A 14,989-nucleotide genomic window follows, 5' to 3' on the forward strand; every position below is an offset into this window, starting at 1 on the left:
ATCACGTAAGGGAGGACCTTGAGAAATAGTGAGGATCTGTCCACATCCTACAGCCCAGGGAGAATGCCCAGGGTGCTGGGGTCAGAAAACAAGGGCTGCCGTCGCAGGAACAGTCTCCTCCAGGCTGGGTGGCCAGGGGCAGCTCAGGGTCTCTGTTTCCTCATTGGGAAGGTGTGCAGAATAATCAGGAATTTTTTGAACCATTCCAAAGTGCTCATTATGAACCACATTGGTGCCTGATTTGTAGGTGACAAAGACTGTCATGAATACAAACATTTAATTTTGTTAATGAAATTTCATTTTTCAGGCTTTGGGTTAGCCATACACTGTACTGTATTAGGCTCCCCTTTCTGGAGAAGCGCATTCTTTTGTCCAGATTTAGGTGCATTACAACAGTACATATATTGAGGAAACAAAACTTCTGCCTGTGGATGGAAGTTACTTTCAGTATCTGAAGTATTTGTAGTGAAATTAGCATCAAATACTTGAAATGCAAAATTCTGGTGTTCATCTTATAACATTCCTCTGTTTTATATATCATCTCATCTATACTACTGAACAACTGAAGTGCAAAGTGTTAAGTTGTGCATGAAATACATGTAACTAAAAAAAAAAAACACTTTATAAATACTTATCTAAAATCTTAATAACCTTGTGAGGTATGTACTTTTTATCACCTTCATGTCACAAATGAGGAAACAGGTACGAAGAAGCTAAGTTCAAGGTCACTCCGTTAGTCATGGACTTGAAGTCTGTTCTCATTGTTTTACAAAGGACCTTACTATGGAGACTACTTTAACATGTAACATCTTACTTGGCATAAGACCTTGATTTTTTTTCCCTCGAATTCCAAGATCCTTTCTAATCTGGCTGGACACATACCTGATGGTACTAGCTCTGTGACTATCTTCATACCAAATCTTAACTTTCAGTATAAACCTTGTAACTGCAGTCCAGTAGTATTTCCGGCCAGAATGTAACTTCCCAAAGTTAAGACATCCCACCTCAGGAAGCCCTGAGATGGTTCTTCACGTTCCCCTGAGAATTGGATGCACCTGTTTTCTCTGCAATTTACACACCTGGCTCTATCCATCTGTCCGTCCTTTCCACCCCTCTCACATCCTAATTCAGGATGTATTACCTCATCCGCACTAGGAAGTTTCTGGGGCCTGTGCTGTAAGTCTATATAGTCCACCTCACCCATCACTCACTGAAATGATCACCAACCAACCACTTGGGTTTTACTTTCCAAACCCATCTCTCCAATCTAACACTAATAAAAAAAGTGGCCACACGAGCCATGTTCTTCATTAACTCCCAAAACAGTTCTTTCTTCCTTAGATCCGCTCTTTTTCCTACATTTCAAAAATGGCTCCCTGCTCATGGTTAAAAGCCTTACTATTTCTCAAGGTCCTCCCTCAAGTGATCCTGCCACAAAACCAAGTTCTGAGTAACCTTTCTCATCTATGAGCTCAAGGCCACTTAGAATCTACAACTCTGCACATTTGGCAATTACCTGTATCAACGCTGTACACTCACATCTTCTAAGTCTTCTCTGTCTAGATTATGCACGAAGGCAGACCACGTCTGCGCCCTTCCCGTATACCCCACAGTGCTACACAGTGTCTGTGGGGACAGACACTCTGGTCCCTGACCCCGGGGTGGAGCTTGGATAGTGAGAAACCCGAGTGTCCTAGTCCTAGCTAGAAGGGAGGACTCCCTTTCCCTAGCACTCATTTGAAGGGCTGGGGGAAGGGAGAGGCTCCTCAAACAGCGAGCACTACCTAAAGTGAGGTAAGACTGCAAGTGACACCCGCCTGCACCAGTGGGGAAGACAGGCTGCCACCCACTGCTAGAAAAGCGGACACAGCAAATCAAGATTCACAAGAGTTCCAGCTCTCACGAATCTCCAAACAGCAACAAGGCGGCGGCAACTCCTTTCCTTTATTTCTTCCCCTTGTAAAGGGTGATTCAAGTTCAGCAGCATTCCTTTCCTGTCCCCAAGTCCCCCATCAGACCAGATACTGCAGGCACCAGATCCTGGGTGGCAGGAGCAGCAGCAGCTGTTGGTATCCGTTAGGTCAGCACTGAATCCACCGGAGGAGTGCAGCACCACTCAGACCACACGGCAGCTGCACCCGAAGCTTGGGGCGGCCCAGAGGCAGGCTTCCCGGTGAGGACAGAGGCTCAGACAACTGGCTGCGTGAGCTGGCTGGATGGAACCCCATGATGACAAATGTCACCTCTGCCTGTACAGAGGGACTTCAAGGACAAGGACCACTCAGTTATCTCAAGAGAAGCAGAACGGACGAGTCATTCAGAGAAAAAGAAGCAATCAAATATCCTGGTCACATCAAGACCACACTCCACTTTCACACGCCCGAGCAGCTGCCACTCCGGCTGCAGACCAGAGCAAGCTTCCGAGTGGAGAGGAGACAGGGGATGTCCAGGAAGGAAAGCTCACTCTCGGGGCCGGCTGACCATGACTTCTCCCAGGGCCTCCAACACCTCCCGCTTGTAGTCTTCGAAGTCACCGTCAATCTGGCTAACACTCTGCTCCTCCACCACCCACAGCTGGCAGTTGGTTTCTGTGATGAGTCGGGCATCGTGGCTGACGACGATCACAGCTTCGAGGCAAGACAGCGAGAATGGAGGACAGGCAGAAAGGAAGAGGGGAATCAAAACCTGCGAGGAGGGTGCCCAGCCCCAGGACACCTACAGTCCCATCCCCAAGCGGGGCAGGAGGAGGGCAGGCCCGAGCTGACTCACCACCCTTGTATTCGTTGATGGCCTCCCCTAGAGCGTCGATAGACTCGATGTCCAGGTTATTGGTGGGCTCGTCCTATGGGGAGGAGGCATACCGAAACCAAGTGTTAACGACCCCTACCTTTCCTGGTGTCAGCCCCGCCCCGCAGCCCCATTCACTCACCAAGATGAGGACATCGGGCTCCCGACAGGCCAGCTCTGCAAACACAACTCGGGCTTTCTGTCCACCTGGAGCAAAGGGGAAGGAGAACCACTGCACCTTCCACCACCTGACATGTCTGCAGGTGAGCCCTGAACGCCTGCGTGTGCATACAAGTGCATGCGCGCATGCTGAGGTCCCCTGAGTCCCGGTTCCTCTTCCCTCCCACCTCGAGGGACAGTGTGCGGGAGGGAATTTTGAGGAGGGGGACGCCTGCTCGGGCCCCAGTACCAGAGAGCTTGCAGATCTGGATGGTGTGGGCGTGGCTCTCCAGGCCGAAGCGGCCCAGACACTTTCGCGCATCCTGGTAGGGCAGGTTGAAGCCCCGCTGCAGGTACTCGGTGGGCGTCTCCTCCATGCGCAGCTGCTCTGCATACTGCTGGTTGAAGAAGCCAATTTTCTGCCCGAGAGGAGAGGAGGGTGGTCAATGAAAGTCAGACTTCCTCTGGGCCTCTGACTACCTGATTCCCAAAGCCACTTACCAGCCGGTGGTTCTTCCTCATTTCACCCCGAGTCTGCAAGGAAAAAGCAAGGTGGGGCGGAGTAAGCGGGGTGGAGAGGAGCCACAGCTCCACCTCCCAACTCTGAAGGGAAATGAACACCAGAACGGGGCCGGGAATGAGCCAGGCCAAGCAAGATAATACAGGTGTGTCCCTGACAGGACCACGGCAGGCCAGGAAATCAGAGGCAAGAGGAAAAGCGAGGAGGTAAGTGGAGATTCAGAACCAGGAGCAGGCTGACCACGAGCAGAAAAACCCTGTCCCCGCCTTCCAGCCAGAATTTTTCAGGGTTCCACCTCAGATGGCAATGAGTTTGCGCGAGGATCTAGGACACCTTTCTAAAGATCTACTCTGTGGGTGTGAGGCAATGTGCCTTCTCCACACTTGCCTGGAGGGCAGACAGATGGTTACAACCACCTAGCACTACATATTGGAGAAGGAAATGGCAACCCACTCCAGTGTTCTTGCCTGGAGAATCCCAGGGGCGGGGAAGCCTGGTGGGCTGCTGTCAATGGGGTTGCACAGAGCTGGACACGACTGAAGCGACTTAGCAGCAGCAGCACTACATATACCGCAAAAGTCCCCAAAGCAATTCTAGGGAATTTACCTTAAGGAAAAACTAAATTCATGAACAAGTATAGTAAGACTCTTTACTATAGTACTGTCCTTCAGTGAAAAACCAGAAATGTTCTAAACGACAGATGTGAAACAAATTATAACAGATCCATGAGAAAAATGCATGTAAGATTACAGGCACAAAAAAATGCTTAAAATACATTATCTGAAAAAAGGTAGCTACAAAACAATTCACAGAATAACCCACTTTTGTTAAGAAAAATAATTACATATATGCTTGTAAGGAAAAAAAAGGAAAACGATCCATTAAAATTAATACGGGTTATCTCTAGATTTTTCTGCGGCTTATGCAATTTGTTTTTCATCTGTCCCTTGCTTAGTTCCCTGATCAGGGATCTAACCCGGGCTCATGCCAGTAAAAGCCCTGAGTCCTAACTACTGGACTGCCAGGAATTCCCTGGTTCACACAATTTCTAACGATTATATAACCAGAACACACAAGCGGGATGGGGGAGGCATGCCCTTCATCTGGGCCCACTTCTCCAGGTCTGTCTCCCTGACTGATCTAAACTGTCCTCCTCTATAGCACCTCTTAAGGAAAAGAACCATCCATGACAAGTTCTGTATTTAACTCTCCATAGAAGAGAGGGCTCCCCCATTGGAGCCTCCAGGGATAGCCGTGTGCTCATGCCTCTGCTCGCCCGTCACCACGCCCCTCCCTGACTCCTGGACTCACCGGCGTCAGCTTGCCTGTCAGCAGCAGCAGCAGGGTGCTCTTCCCCACGCCGTTAGGGCCCACGATGCAGACTGCCAGAGGGAAAACAGAGGTCAGAGGGGAGGTCCCCAGAAACTCCCCGGGGCTCCTGCTCCACAGCCCGAGTCCCACCCCAAACCCTGCACCGAGCCTCCCCCCAACTCACTCCTTGAGTCCATGTCAATGCCAAAATCCAGATTCTTAAAGAGTGGTTTCTGCCCCTCATAGCCAAAGGTCACACCTGAGAAGGCAAGAAAAGCAGCACTTTCTCTTCAGAGTCCCCCGAGGGCACCCGAGAGCCCTGGCGGGGCGGTGAGGCAGGACTGAGGCCGCTCACCGTGCAGGCCCAGCACCGGAGGGCTGAGCGGCGGCGGGTCGGGGAACGTGAAGCGCACGGTGTACTCCTTGGGGCGCTTCAGCAGCTCGGGGGCCTCCTGCGACTCCTCATCCTGGTTTTTCCGCCGGCACTTCTGCTGCTTTCGAGTCAAGGCTTCCTTGGTTTGCTTCTCCTGAGCAGGACGGGAAAAGGGAGACATCCAAGCCTTGGACGGGAGGCCTTGAATGGCAGGCAGGGTCCGAGCCCCCCTCCTTTTCCTGAGAAGATCCCTGCCCAGGAAGAGCCAGCGCTCACCGCCTGCTTAGTGGACTTGCCACCCGCCTTTAGCTCCTTCAGCTTTTTCTCCTGCTTCTCATATTGCTTCAGCAGTTCCTTCTGCTTTTGCTGGTACATCTTCTTGAAGGTCACTGGGGCAAGGGGACGGGGGGTCATCAATGCTTGTCCCTGTCCCCAGCAGGATGGGGAAGGGGGGGGCAGGGGTCATGTCCAGAATTCTGAAATACTCAGAATTATCACCGCATCCCTGTGTCCCTCCCTCCCAGGCCCTTCTCCAGGAACTATCCCTTTCCTCGCCCTCGAACGTCCCACGTACTGTAATTGCCCCTGTAGTAGTGAAGCCGCTGGGCGTCAAGATGGATGATGTCAGTACACACGTCATCCAGGAAGCCCTGGTCGTGGGAGACGATGAGCAGCGTCTTCCGCCAGCCCTGGAGGTAGCTGGGTTTTAAAGAGTGTGGAAATGTCACAATCTCCAGGTTAGAGTGCAGACAGGGGCAGGAAGTGAAAGAGAAAGGCTGGGGTGAGAGCTGTCAGGGGCAGAGTGGAGACCAGCGATACAAACCTATAATCCAGAGCCACTCACTTGTTGAGCCAGATGACAGCGTTGAGGTCCAGGTGGTTGGTGGGCTCGTCCAACATCAGCAGCGTGGGCTCCATGAACAGTGCCCTAGAGGGTGGGCGGCAGAAGGCAGGGTCAGTGGGAGGAAGACCCTTGCTCAGACAACCCACAGAAGCCTCTGCTAAGTGGAGCCTGAGACCATGAACACTCCTTCCCAATCTCTCCTAAGAGTTCCTGAGACAGATGAGAACACACCCCAAGACAGGGAGAGAAGCCCCCCGAATCTGACAAGTCAGACAGTACGGGAGGAAGAAGACAGCAAGAACGGAAGTGTGGGCAGAGGCCGGGAGGGCAGGGGGTGGGAGCCCACCTGGCCAAGGAGACACGCATGCGCCAGCCCCCCGAGAACTTCTGTGTGGGTCGATTTTGCATCTCAGGGTCAAAGCCCAGGCCAGCCAGGATCCGGCGGGCTTTGGCCTCTGCAGCTGCCGCCCCGGTGGCCCGCAATTCCTCGTACACCTGGGAGGAGGGAGAAGAGGACACATGTTGGGGGGTCCCGGGAGCCCCCAGTCTTAGCCCGTGTCCCCTGCGCCATCTCCTCTACCTTCTCGAGCCTCTCAGCAGCCGTGTCGTCGCCCTGCTCCAGCTGTCCCTGAAGCCGCCGCTCCTCTTCCAGCAGCTTCAAGCGCTTGGTGTCCGCTCGAAGGACAGCCTGCACGGCTGGCGTCTCGTCAGCTACCACCTCTGGGGGCCGGGGAGCAGTCAGGGTGCACCCAGGGGCAAGGCTCCCACCCCCTCTTCCCTGCAGCTCCGTTTCTGGACTGCCTGACCCTGCCCAGCTCTCGGCACTTGTTCCAGCCTCTCACCGCACCCCCCACTTCTGTGGCACCCGTTTCCCAGTCCCCAGTCTCCCAACATAACCCCTCCAACTTCACAACCACGGGCTCTTCTGTTCTTGGCTGGCTCACATACCCCAGTGGCAGCCCCTCGCAAGCCCCTGAGTTTCCCCCTCGCCACCAGCTCCTCTGCCACTAGCAGCCTCACCCTGCTCGCACAGCAGCACGTCGATGTTGGGAGGGATGCTCAGGGCTCGGTTGGCGATGTGCTTGAGGAGAGTGGTCTTGCCCTTGCTGGGGAATGAGAGCTTTGAGGACCAGGCCGCCTCCCAGAACAAGTCTCTTCTCCCTCTGGCCCCTCCTCTCTCACAGCTCCAGCCCCTCCTCTCCTCACCCATTGGGTCCCACCAGCCCGTAGCGGCGGCCGGCGACGATGTACAGGTCTGCATTGACGAACAGCTCCTTGCCGTGGGCCGAGATGCTGAACTTCTCCAGCTGCGATGGTCAGCAAAGAGTGAGTACAAGAGAACTCCCTTCCGTACGTCTAGCAGCTGCACCTTTTTCTCTGCAGGGAAGCCCCCTCCCCATTCACTGCCTCTAATCAGAGTCCACACCCTAAGCGTGACCAGCCTGTCCCAACCTGCTTCCCTCCAAAGCTGGACTCCTATGCTGGTTCTTCTAACTTCTTGCACAGGCTGGGAGAATTCAAGATGTGGAGAATACCTCCCAGCTTTCTTCCCAGTGGACCTCCTCCTCCTACCCACTTCCTCAGTCACCGTGGCCTCTCAAGGGAAGGGGAGAAGTGGCAGGTCTCTGGCTGAGCTGGTAGGAGGGGCCCTTTCGCACCTTACCTTGATGTCAGAGGCATTTTCTAGCATGGCCTGGCGGGAAGACACCTCTGCTTGTGACACAGAGAAGTCATTTTCAGCAGCATTGGCTGCTTTTAACGAAGCCACCTGGCGCTCATACTCCATCTGAGAAGGAAGGAAAGATCACATTTGAGGCCATTGCCTGCCACTTTCCCGTTGCCACAACACAGACCCATGTCACCAGACACCATGACACTGTGCTCACAGAACAACTGTTTCCTTACTCCAGCTGTTGCATTCAACCCAGCACCCAAAGCTCTCCCTTCACATGTCCCCTACTTGAAACATTAAAACAAAAACTTCTCCCGCCTTTGACTGCTAAGAACCCAAGGTCTTACTTGTTTCTTGAGTTTCTTCTTCTCCTTCTTGCTAAGGTGAGCATAGGGGTCATCAGCTTTGGACTCCCCTTCTTCCTCCTCCTCTTCTCCTTCCTCTGAGCCCTGTGAGAACCAGGCGATGGTAAAAACAAGGGAGCCCTTTGAGAACTTCACGTCATCCACTGCCAGCTCCACGGTCAGCTCTGTCTCTCTCCCAGAATCCTGAAATATCTTGGCGGTGCTCACATTCTCATACCCACTCTGGTTTCCTTGTAGCCCTGTATCCATCTGTGCCACCAGGAAGGTACCTGCGTATGTATACATGAAGTGTAAAGGTGTGTATGTACCTGTACCTATGTAACTGTCAATACACTGTAACTGAAGGCAAAACAAAAGGAACAGGTTCTCTTCCTCATGTATCAGACGAGTTTCTCTGCAGGTAAACATGCAAAGCAGAGGTCCAGAAGCCCTGTGCAGAGCCAACAGAATGAGAACTAGCAGGTGCTGGCGGTACAGGGGAGCTCAGAGGTCACTCGACACAGATGAGAAGAGTGAGGCCTGAAGAGGTGGCAAGACGTACTCAAGATCACACAGGGAGTGGCAGAGCCAGAACCTGGGCTGAGGGTGCCAGCTGTGTCCCTTCCTCTTCTGGATCAAGAGGTGCAAATTAGGGCACTTGAACTAAGAATGGCTTTTACATTTTTGAAGAGTCTTTCCAAAAACAGAAAAGAAAAATATGTATCAGAGATTGTATGTGGTAAGTCCAAAGTGTTTACTAGGAAGTCCTTTACAGAAGTTTGCCAACCTCTGCTCTGGGGAGTAAGAGCGCCCCAGGTCACAGCTCACGTCCTGCCCCTGGCCCAAGGGCCACCAAGCCTGAGCCCCTCAGCCCACCTCCCCCCAGCACCGAAACACACACCTGCTCTGCCTTCTTGGCCTTCTCCTTCCCTTGCTTGGGCGGTTCCTTTTCTTTTGTTACTTCCTCTTCATCCTCCTCCTCCTCTTCACTCTCCAGAGCAGCAAATTTATTTTGAGGCTACAGGGGAAATCCAGCAGGTCAGATGTAATGCTCTGATTCTTGAGACCAGCCCACCTCCCACCAGTGTTCCCTCACCTTGGCCTTCCCCTTTGATTTCTCCTCCTTTGTCTTTTTGCCCTTCAACCCTGGCTGTTGTTCCTGAGATACAGCCTGGAAAAGACACACACAGACACACAAATTAATCTGCTATACTATAGCTTGACAAGAATTTCTAGGTAGTCCAGGAGTAGCAGTTAACTGTACTAAGTCTGCCAGGGAGAAAATGAGACCCAGAAAAAACCTGGCCTCCAGCGGGAGACAGACAGTGAAGAGACGAGAAGAGAATAATGGCAAAGCTGAGGGACTGCAAGTTAGACAAATGAGCCACGCAGATGGGATGGCCCTAACACTGGAGGGCTTCCTGCAGAGGGCAAATGTTGAAAGCAGAGAGTGGTCGTGGGCTTGGAGAAGGTGTTCTAGGAAGAAGAGAAAGCATAAAGAATAAAGGCTTCAGGCTTCTCTGGTGGCTTAGTGGTAAAAAATAAAGGCTCCAGCACACAGTCAGGCCGGATTAAAACGTGATGAGGCTGACTGGTACACAAGGCAAGTCCCAAGCAATCCTGCAGGGGGGTCCTGGTGGAAGGGCAAAGACTTCAAAGTCTTTGGTTTAGATTTTGAGTTTGAAAGCAACAGAATCACTGTAAATTTCGGAGTGATAATACTTTTAAAAAAGCTGACTTTGACAGGATAAGCTGACAGTATAAGCAAGACTGGCCTGGCCTAGAAAAGCTAGTTGAAAGCATGAAAAGAAGTCAGGGAATCACCACACTGTAGCCAGAGGTGCCACATGGGGTGGGAGGGACTTGACAGAGCCATATCACCTTATTGATCCGATTCTTCTCTGGCTTGGCCGGCTTAGGAGGATGTTTTTCCTCCTCCTCCTCCTCATCTTCACTCTGATCCTGAATCAGGGCCGCAAAAACATTACCACCCTGGAGAATGAAAGGGCAGAAGTCAGTAGGATGGTCAAGGCTGCACCCCTGGGGTCTCTGTCTACCACTGAGACAGATGGCTTACCTTGGTTTTCTTCCCTCCTCGGGGTACTGGGGCAGGTACTGAAATGACAAGGGGAGGTGAGCTGGGAAAGAGAATGGCCATGTCCACCCCTCAATCTACTCCAACTCCAAGATCAAGGAATGAACCCTTGACTCTTCCTGACTCAAGGGTTCCAGGTACCCATCTCCCCTCAGTGCATTTACCCTCGTCCTCCTCATCGCTGGCTGGTACTGACAGCTTCTTAAGACGCTCCATGAGCTCCTTCTCCTCTCCATCATCATCCACATCCTTTTTCCGCCTCCCTTTTCGGGTGTCTCGCTTCTTTTTTTGCTGCTGAAAGCCAAACAGGGTGAGAGAATGAAGCCTGGGCCACTGCTGTATCTCTGCCCCAGAGTGCGCTCCCCGTCAGCTGAGTGAACTAGCGTGGGCTGTGGAGGGGCTGGCGGACCGAAGATGCCTCCAGGGAGTGGTGGGTCTGCTGACACCCGTACCTGCTGCTGCTGCTGCTGTTGCTGCTGCTGCTCCTTCTCCTTGAGCACTTTCTCTTCTTCCCCAGCCTGTTTGTCTTCTACTGCCAGCTCCTCGAAGAACTACAACAGGAGTTAAGATCTAAGTAAACACAGCTCAGAGACCAATCAAGCCCTTCACCACCACGCATGTACCCAGGGACCTGCCATGCACATCATCCCACCTTGCTCCCTCTCCCGACAAGACCTCTTCCCCTCCCTCCTGCCCCCACCGACTTCACAGTGCCACCTTCTGCTCGGAAACACCACAGTCCCCTCTCCTCACCCCTCACTGCCTCACCGTCTTTTTGGTCTTCTTGTCCTTCTTCCCTTTCTTCACCACTTTGTCTAGAAGGGTTAAAGCAGATGTTGTAAATGATGATGTGCAAATTCCAAAGCCACCCTGATCTCACCTGCCAATCCTCAGTGGACTCTACCCTCCCTAGTCACTGTTTTTCTAGCTCCCTCCCTGGACACTGTCCCATGAGACAGACAATCGTGGCTGGTCTAGTGGGAGGCAGCAAAGGAGAATCCACAAGGTGATGGCAGAGGTGGGAAGTAAGACAGTTTTCAGAGATGATGCCAATGTTATTAAGTGGCAAAATTAGCTGAGCTAGTGGTACCATGAATAACTCAGGATATACTGAGAGAGAAAGACCTTTCCCCACTCCAGTCATCCATGGGGGAGAAAAGTAGGACAAAGTATTATATGTCATTTTTAGAACCTGCAGACCATGAAAACAAAGCCATCTGCTAAGTCAACAAACACCTGGGTCTCTGCCGAACCTGCTCCGCTTGCACTTCCGGCACAAACTGCGCTGTGTTAGGCTTAACTGGGCATCGGTCCTTCATCTCAGAGTGACCTGAGACACTGCTTAGCTCGTGTTCCCAGGGAGCAAAGTGGGAAGTTGAAAAAAGTTCACTGACAAATCCCAGCCTCTCCTTTCTGTCCATCTCCTTTCCTTTTCCCTGAAGATGGAGGGTTACGTCTAACTCCTTCCCAACATAAGACGGGGAGGCAGCCAGCAGCCTCGTGATTTCTCTCTACTCCTAGGCCTATCTACCATCACATTCACCCCTAACCATCCCACCGCCTACTGCTGTTCGATTCTATCCAAAGGCACTCCTGGAGTCACTTAATTTCCCCCATCCCCAAACAAAAACAAAGCCTTCTGCTATCTACCACATTAAGTATTCTCAGACCAGAATGCCACCGAGTCCAAAACAATCATTTATTCAGATGCTGAGCATCTACAGTGTCAAAAAGTGGATAAAATGAAGGTCAAGCCCTATAATTTAGGGCCTCACAAACGAGAAGGGCGTATCCTATTTCTTCTCCTTTTTCCCTAATCCATACTCATGTTGTGGACACTGGCTTTTCCCTGCTCCTTGGTAACTCCCAGGCATGCTTTTATGCCTGTCTTTGCTTAATCAGTGACCTCCACCCTGAACACACTTCAAAATCTGATCCCTGTACGGGGTGACTAGTGTGATGGAACTGAAAAGATGTGGCGAAATAATGAAAGACTTCCTATATATGCTATTCTGAGGACTCTAATCCTAAAGCCACTAAGAGGGAGGACCCATTGTAGTACACAAGCCGGAATGATGCGATCAGCTCACTCTGACAACACTCAGAAGTGACTCAGACACTAATTTCTCTCCACGGACTAATACAACCACGCCTCCTGACCATTGGTTCAAGTGTGAGAAGTATTATCACCCAGGAGCAGGAAAAGGCTAAGTGTGGCTAAAGCTACTCTGTACCCTCCATGTCTTACCCCACCACAATGGCTCCTGCCTTTAGTAAGGACACCACTGAAGCGGTTCTTCATTTCAAAGCCAAGTGAGGCACTTTCTGAAAACTTACACTCCCCCCCACCCAATTACTGTTTCTATTCTTGTCTTCACTGAGTCTCAAAAGTGCAGTCCACACTAGCCCCCGCCCTCGTCTTCCATTCCTTTTTGAATATACCACAATCTGACTTACTTTCTAATGAACACTACTTTTGTCAAAGCTGCCACCATCCTCTTAGTTGTTCAATTCAAAAAGGGCTGTTGTTGTGGGGGTTTTTTTGTAGTCCTTATTTTGCTTGATTACTCAGCAACATTCCATGCTAATTCCCTCATCATTTTCATTCTTCTCTCCTGTTGTTACTTAGCGTCAGGGATCCTAATGGTCTGCCTCTAGTTTCTCTGGCTGCTCGCCTTTCTTAGTCTCATCTCCTCAGCCTCCTTCCCTACATGTCTTCCCTTAATTGTTGACGTTCTCTTGGGTTCCCATCTTAGACCTCTTTTCACTTCAATCCAGACACTCTCTAGGGGACTCCTCGGATCCAACAGCTCAACTACACCTGTGTCCTCACTCCCAGTCTACCGCTCTCTCCATGGCCACTGAACAAACTCCTTGCCATCTCAGAAATCTCCAGTTTAGCATTCAATAGCTGACCTTACCTCTTCCTGCTTCCAACCCATAGCCCATTACAGCTTTCAATGAAGAGCCTAGTACCCACGGAATTATTCAAGTGATGTCAGCCTTAATTCTTCTCCCCTTAGTTGGTTCCCAGCTCTAGTCAATGCCCTGACTTCCTCTCTTATCACTTCTCACAGGGATCTTTACCAGAGCCTCCTAAATGGTCTCCCTGACTCCAATCATTTCTATGCACTTCAATGGGTCTTCCTTCTTAACGTCTTTAGGATTAAATTCCTTGGAATACTGTATAAAGCCTTTCAGTATCTTGTCTTGCACATCTTTTCAATACCATCACATAAGTCAGTACAATACTGGGAACCAGCCAGGCTCAACTACATCTCTATCTTTGCATTAACTGTACCCTCTGCTTGCTTAGAACCTTCTTCCCCTTGCTAACTCATAATGATCCTTCGAGAATGAACTCAGCTATCACATATTCCTGGGAGGCTTTGCTGACGCTCCCATCCTATCTGCCTATATGTTGCCCCTGTCTTCTCTAGTCCCACAGCATTCTCAAGCACATTCCCTGACTAAAGCTCTGTCCCCTACACTAGACTTGTCCCTTCTCCATAGGCAAGTCTTTTCATCCCTACATCTCCAGTTCTGTAAAATTAGTCACTGTTTACCCACTATAATTATTTCCATCCATCTTATCTCTCTCTTGAAGTACCTTCAAGTCTGGGAGAAGGTCTTCATATTTTTTTGTCCCTTCTCCAAAGCACAATGCATAATTAAAAACAAGTGGCTCAACAAACATTAGCTGTTTTTAAGTAAAACTTAATCCTCCATTCCAACACCCAGTATCTACTTTCTTGCTCCACTTGAGTCAAAAAGGTGTCTTATGAAAGCTGTCTTAGGCACGACTCCATGAAGGAATCAGCCTCTCTTGAGAAGCAGATGGGACCCCAGGTGAGTGCGAGTTGCGCTGGCACGGAAGACTAGGTCGAGGCACAGCTTATATATTCCTGCCGGTTGTGGAATACGGTGTGGCCGAGATATCCAAAAGAGAAGAAAACAGGGCTTTTCTCATTTCCCCCATCTCTTCTTCCTACCATATCCTCTTCTTGGAATAATCTTTTAAGTTTTTTTTTTTTTTAACGCGGACCCTCTTTAAAGTCATTACTGAATCTGTTACAATAATGCTTCTGTTTTATGTGTTGTCTTTTTTGGCCAGGAGGCTTGTGGAAATCTTAGCTTCCTCACCAGCGATCCCGCACCTCCTGGATCGGCAGGTCAATTCTTAACCAATGGATCACCAAGGGAAGTCCCCCATACGCTCTTCCCCGTCTCTTGCGCGGTGTTACTGAAGCTCGTGCCTCACAGCCAGACACCTTTTCTTTTCGCCGGCATCCCAAAAGCACTCCTGCCAGGGCAAACTCTTTCCGGCCCCACTGCACGCATGCGCAGTAGCCCCCCGAACGGCCCGGTGAGTCTCGCGCCCGCCACCCTCTCCTAGGACCCAGCGCACATTTCTTTCTCTTCTCTTTTCTACCTTCTTTCTCCTCTGCCTGCCAGCCTTACCTGTGGGGCTCGTGGTCTCTCCGTCCCCGATCCACTCGGGCTCCGGCGGCTGCTGCTTGGGCCCCTTCGGCATCGCGGTGGCAGTTATGGTAACTCTGGCTTCGCCGGGTGCTATTTCCGCTTCCGGTAGCGTGGGGCCCGGAACCAGACTTGCTCTCTAGCGTGGGGCCCGGAACCAGACTTGCTCTCTAGGCTGTTGACTCCGCCCCTGGACGGCCCACGTGCCCGCCGCGCCGTCCAGTAGTGGGCGTGCCTGAGACCTGCTGGGGGCGTGGCCTGCTATGACAGGGCGTGGCTGGTGCCCGCCAACTCGGGTCGCGACAGCAGGTTTAAGACAGTCGAGGAACCCCAATGATTCTACGACGCCGCATGACTAAGTGACAGAACATAATCATTTCCAACTAGTATGAAAGAGTGAAGTCT

The 14,989-nt window shown here is 51.3% G+C and overlaps 1 protein-coding gene across 2 annotated transcripts; it reads right to left on the reverse strand.

The window, feature by feature from the left end:
* Positions 1-1,926: 1,926 nt before the first annotated feature.
* Positions 1,927-14,691, reverse strand: ABCF1 (ATP binding cassette subfamily F member 1). 2 transcript variants are annotated; one of them, XM_086369538.1, is made up of 25 exons: positions 14,567-14,691; positions 10,874-10,920; positions 10,558-10,656; positions 10,270-10,396; positions 10,088-10,125; positions 9,892-10,002; positions 9,107-9,181; positions 8,912-9,028; positions 8,014-8,115; positions 7,658-7,780; positions 7,201-7,301; positions 7,015-7,100; positions 6,575-6,714; positions 6,341-6,489; positions 5,995-6,078; positions 5,725-5,849; positions 5,427-5,539; positions 5,133-5,304; positions 4,962-5,036; positions 4,778-4,848; positions 3,448-3,480; positions 3,197-3,365; positions 2,930-2,994; positions 2,770-2,842; positions 1,927-2,627 (listed from the first exon to the last, which is right to left on the reverse strand). In XM_086369538.1, exons 1-25 carry the CDS (start codon positions 14,637-14,639, stop codon positions 2,461-2,463), a joined length of 2,535 nt encoding a protein of 844 aa, XP_086225664.1. In that variant the 5' UTR covers positions 14,640-14,691; the 3' UTR covers positions 1,927-2,460. The 2 variants fall into 2 exon arrangements, with proteins under 2 accessions (XP_086225664.1, XP_086225663.1); XM_086369537.1 differs by having other exon boundaries at positions 10,270-10,399.
* Between the last annotated feature and the right edge of the window lie 298 nt (positions 14,692-14,989).

Source organism: Bos grunniens, chromosome 23, assembly GCF_055505025.1.
Source record: "Bos grunniens cultivar Pamir isolate PY7600 chromosome 23, Bosgru_T2T1.0, whole genome shotgun sequence".
NCBI classification, from domain to species: Eukaryota; Metazoa; Chordata; class Mammalia; order Artiodactyla; family Bovidae; genus Bos; species Bos grunniens.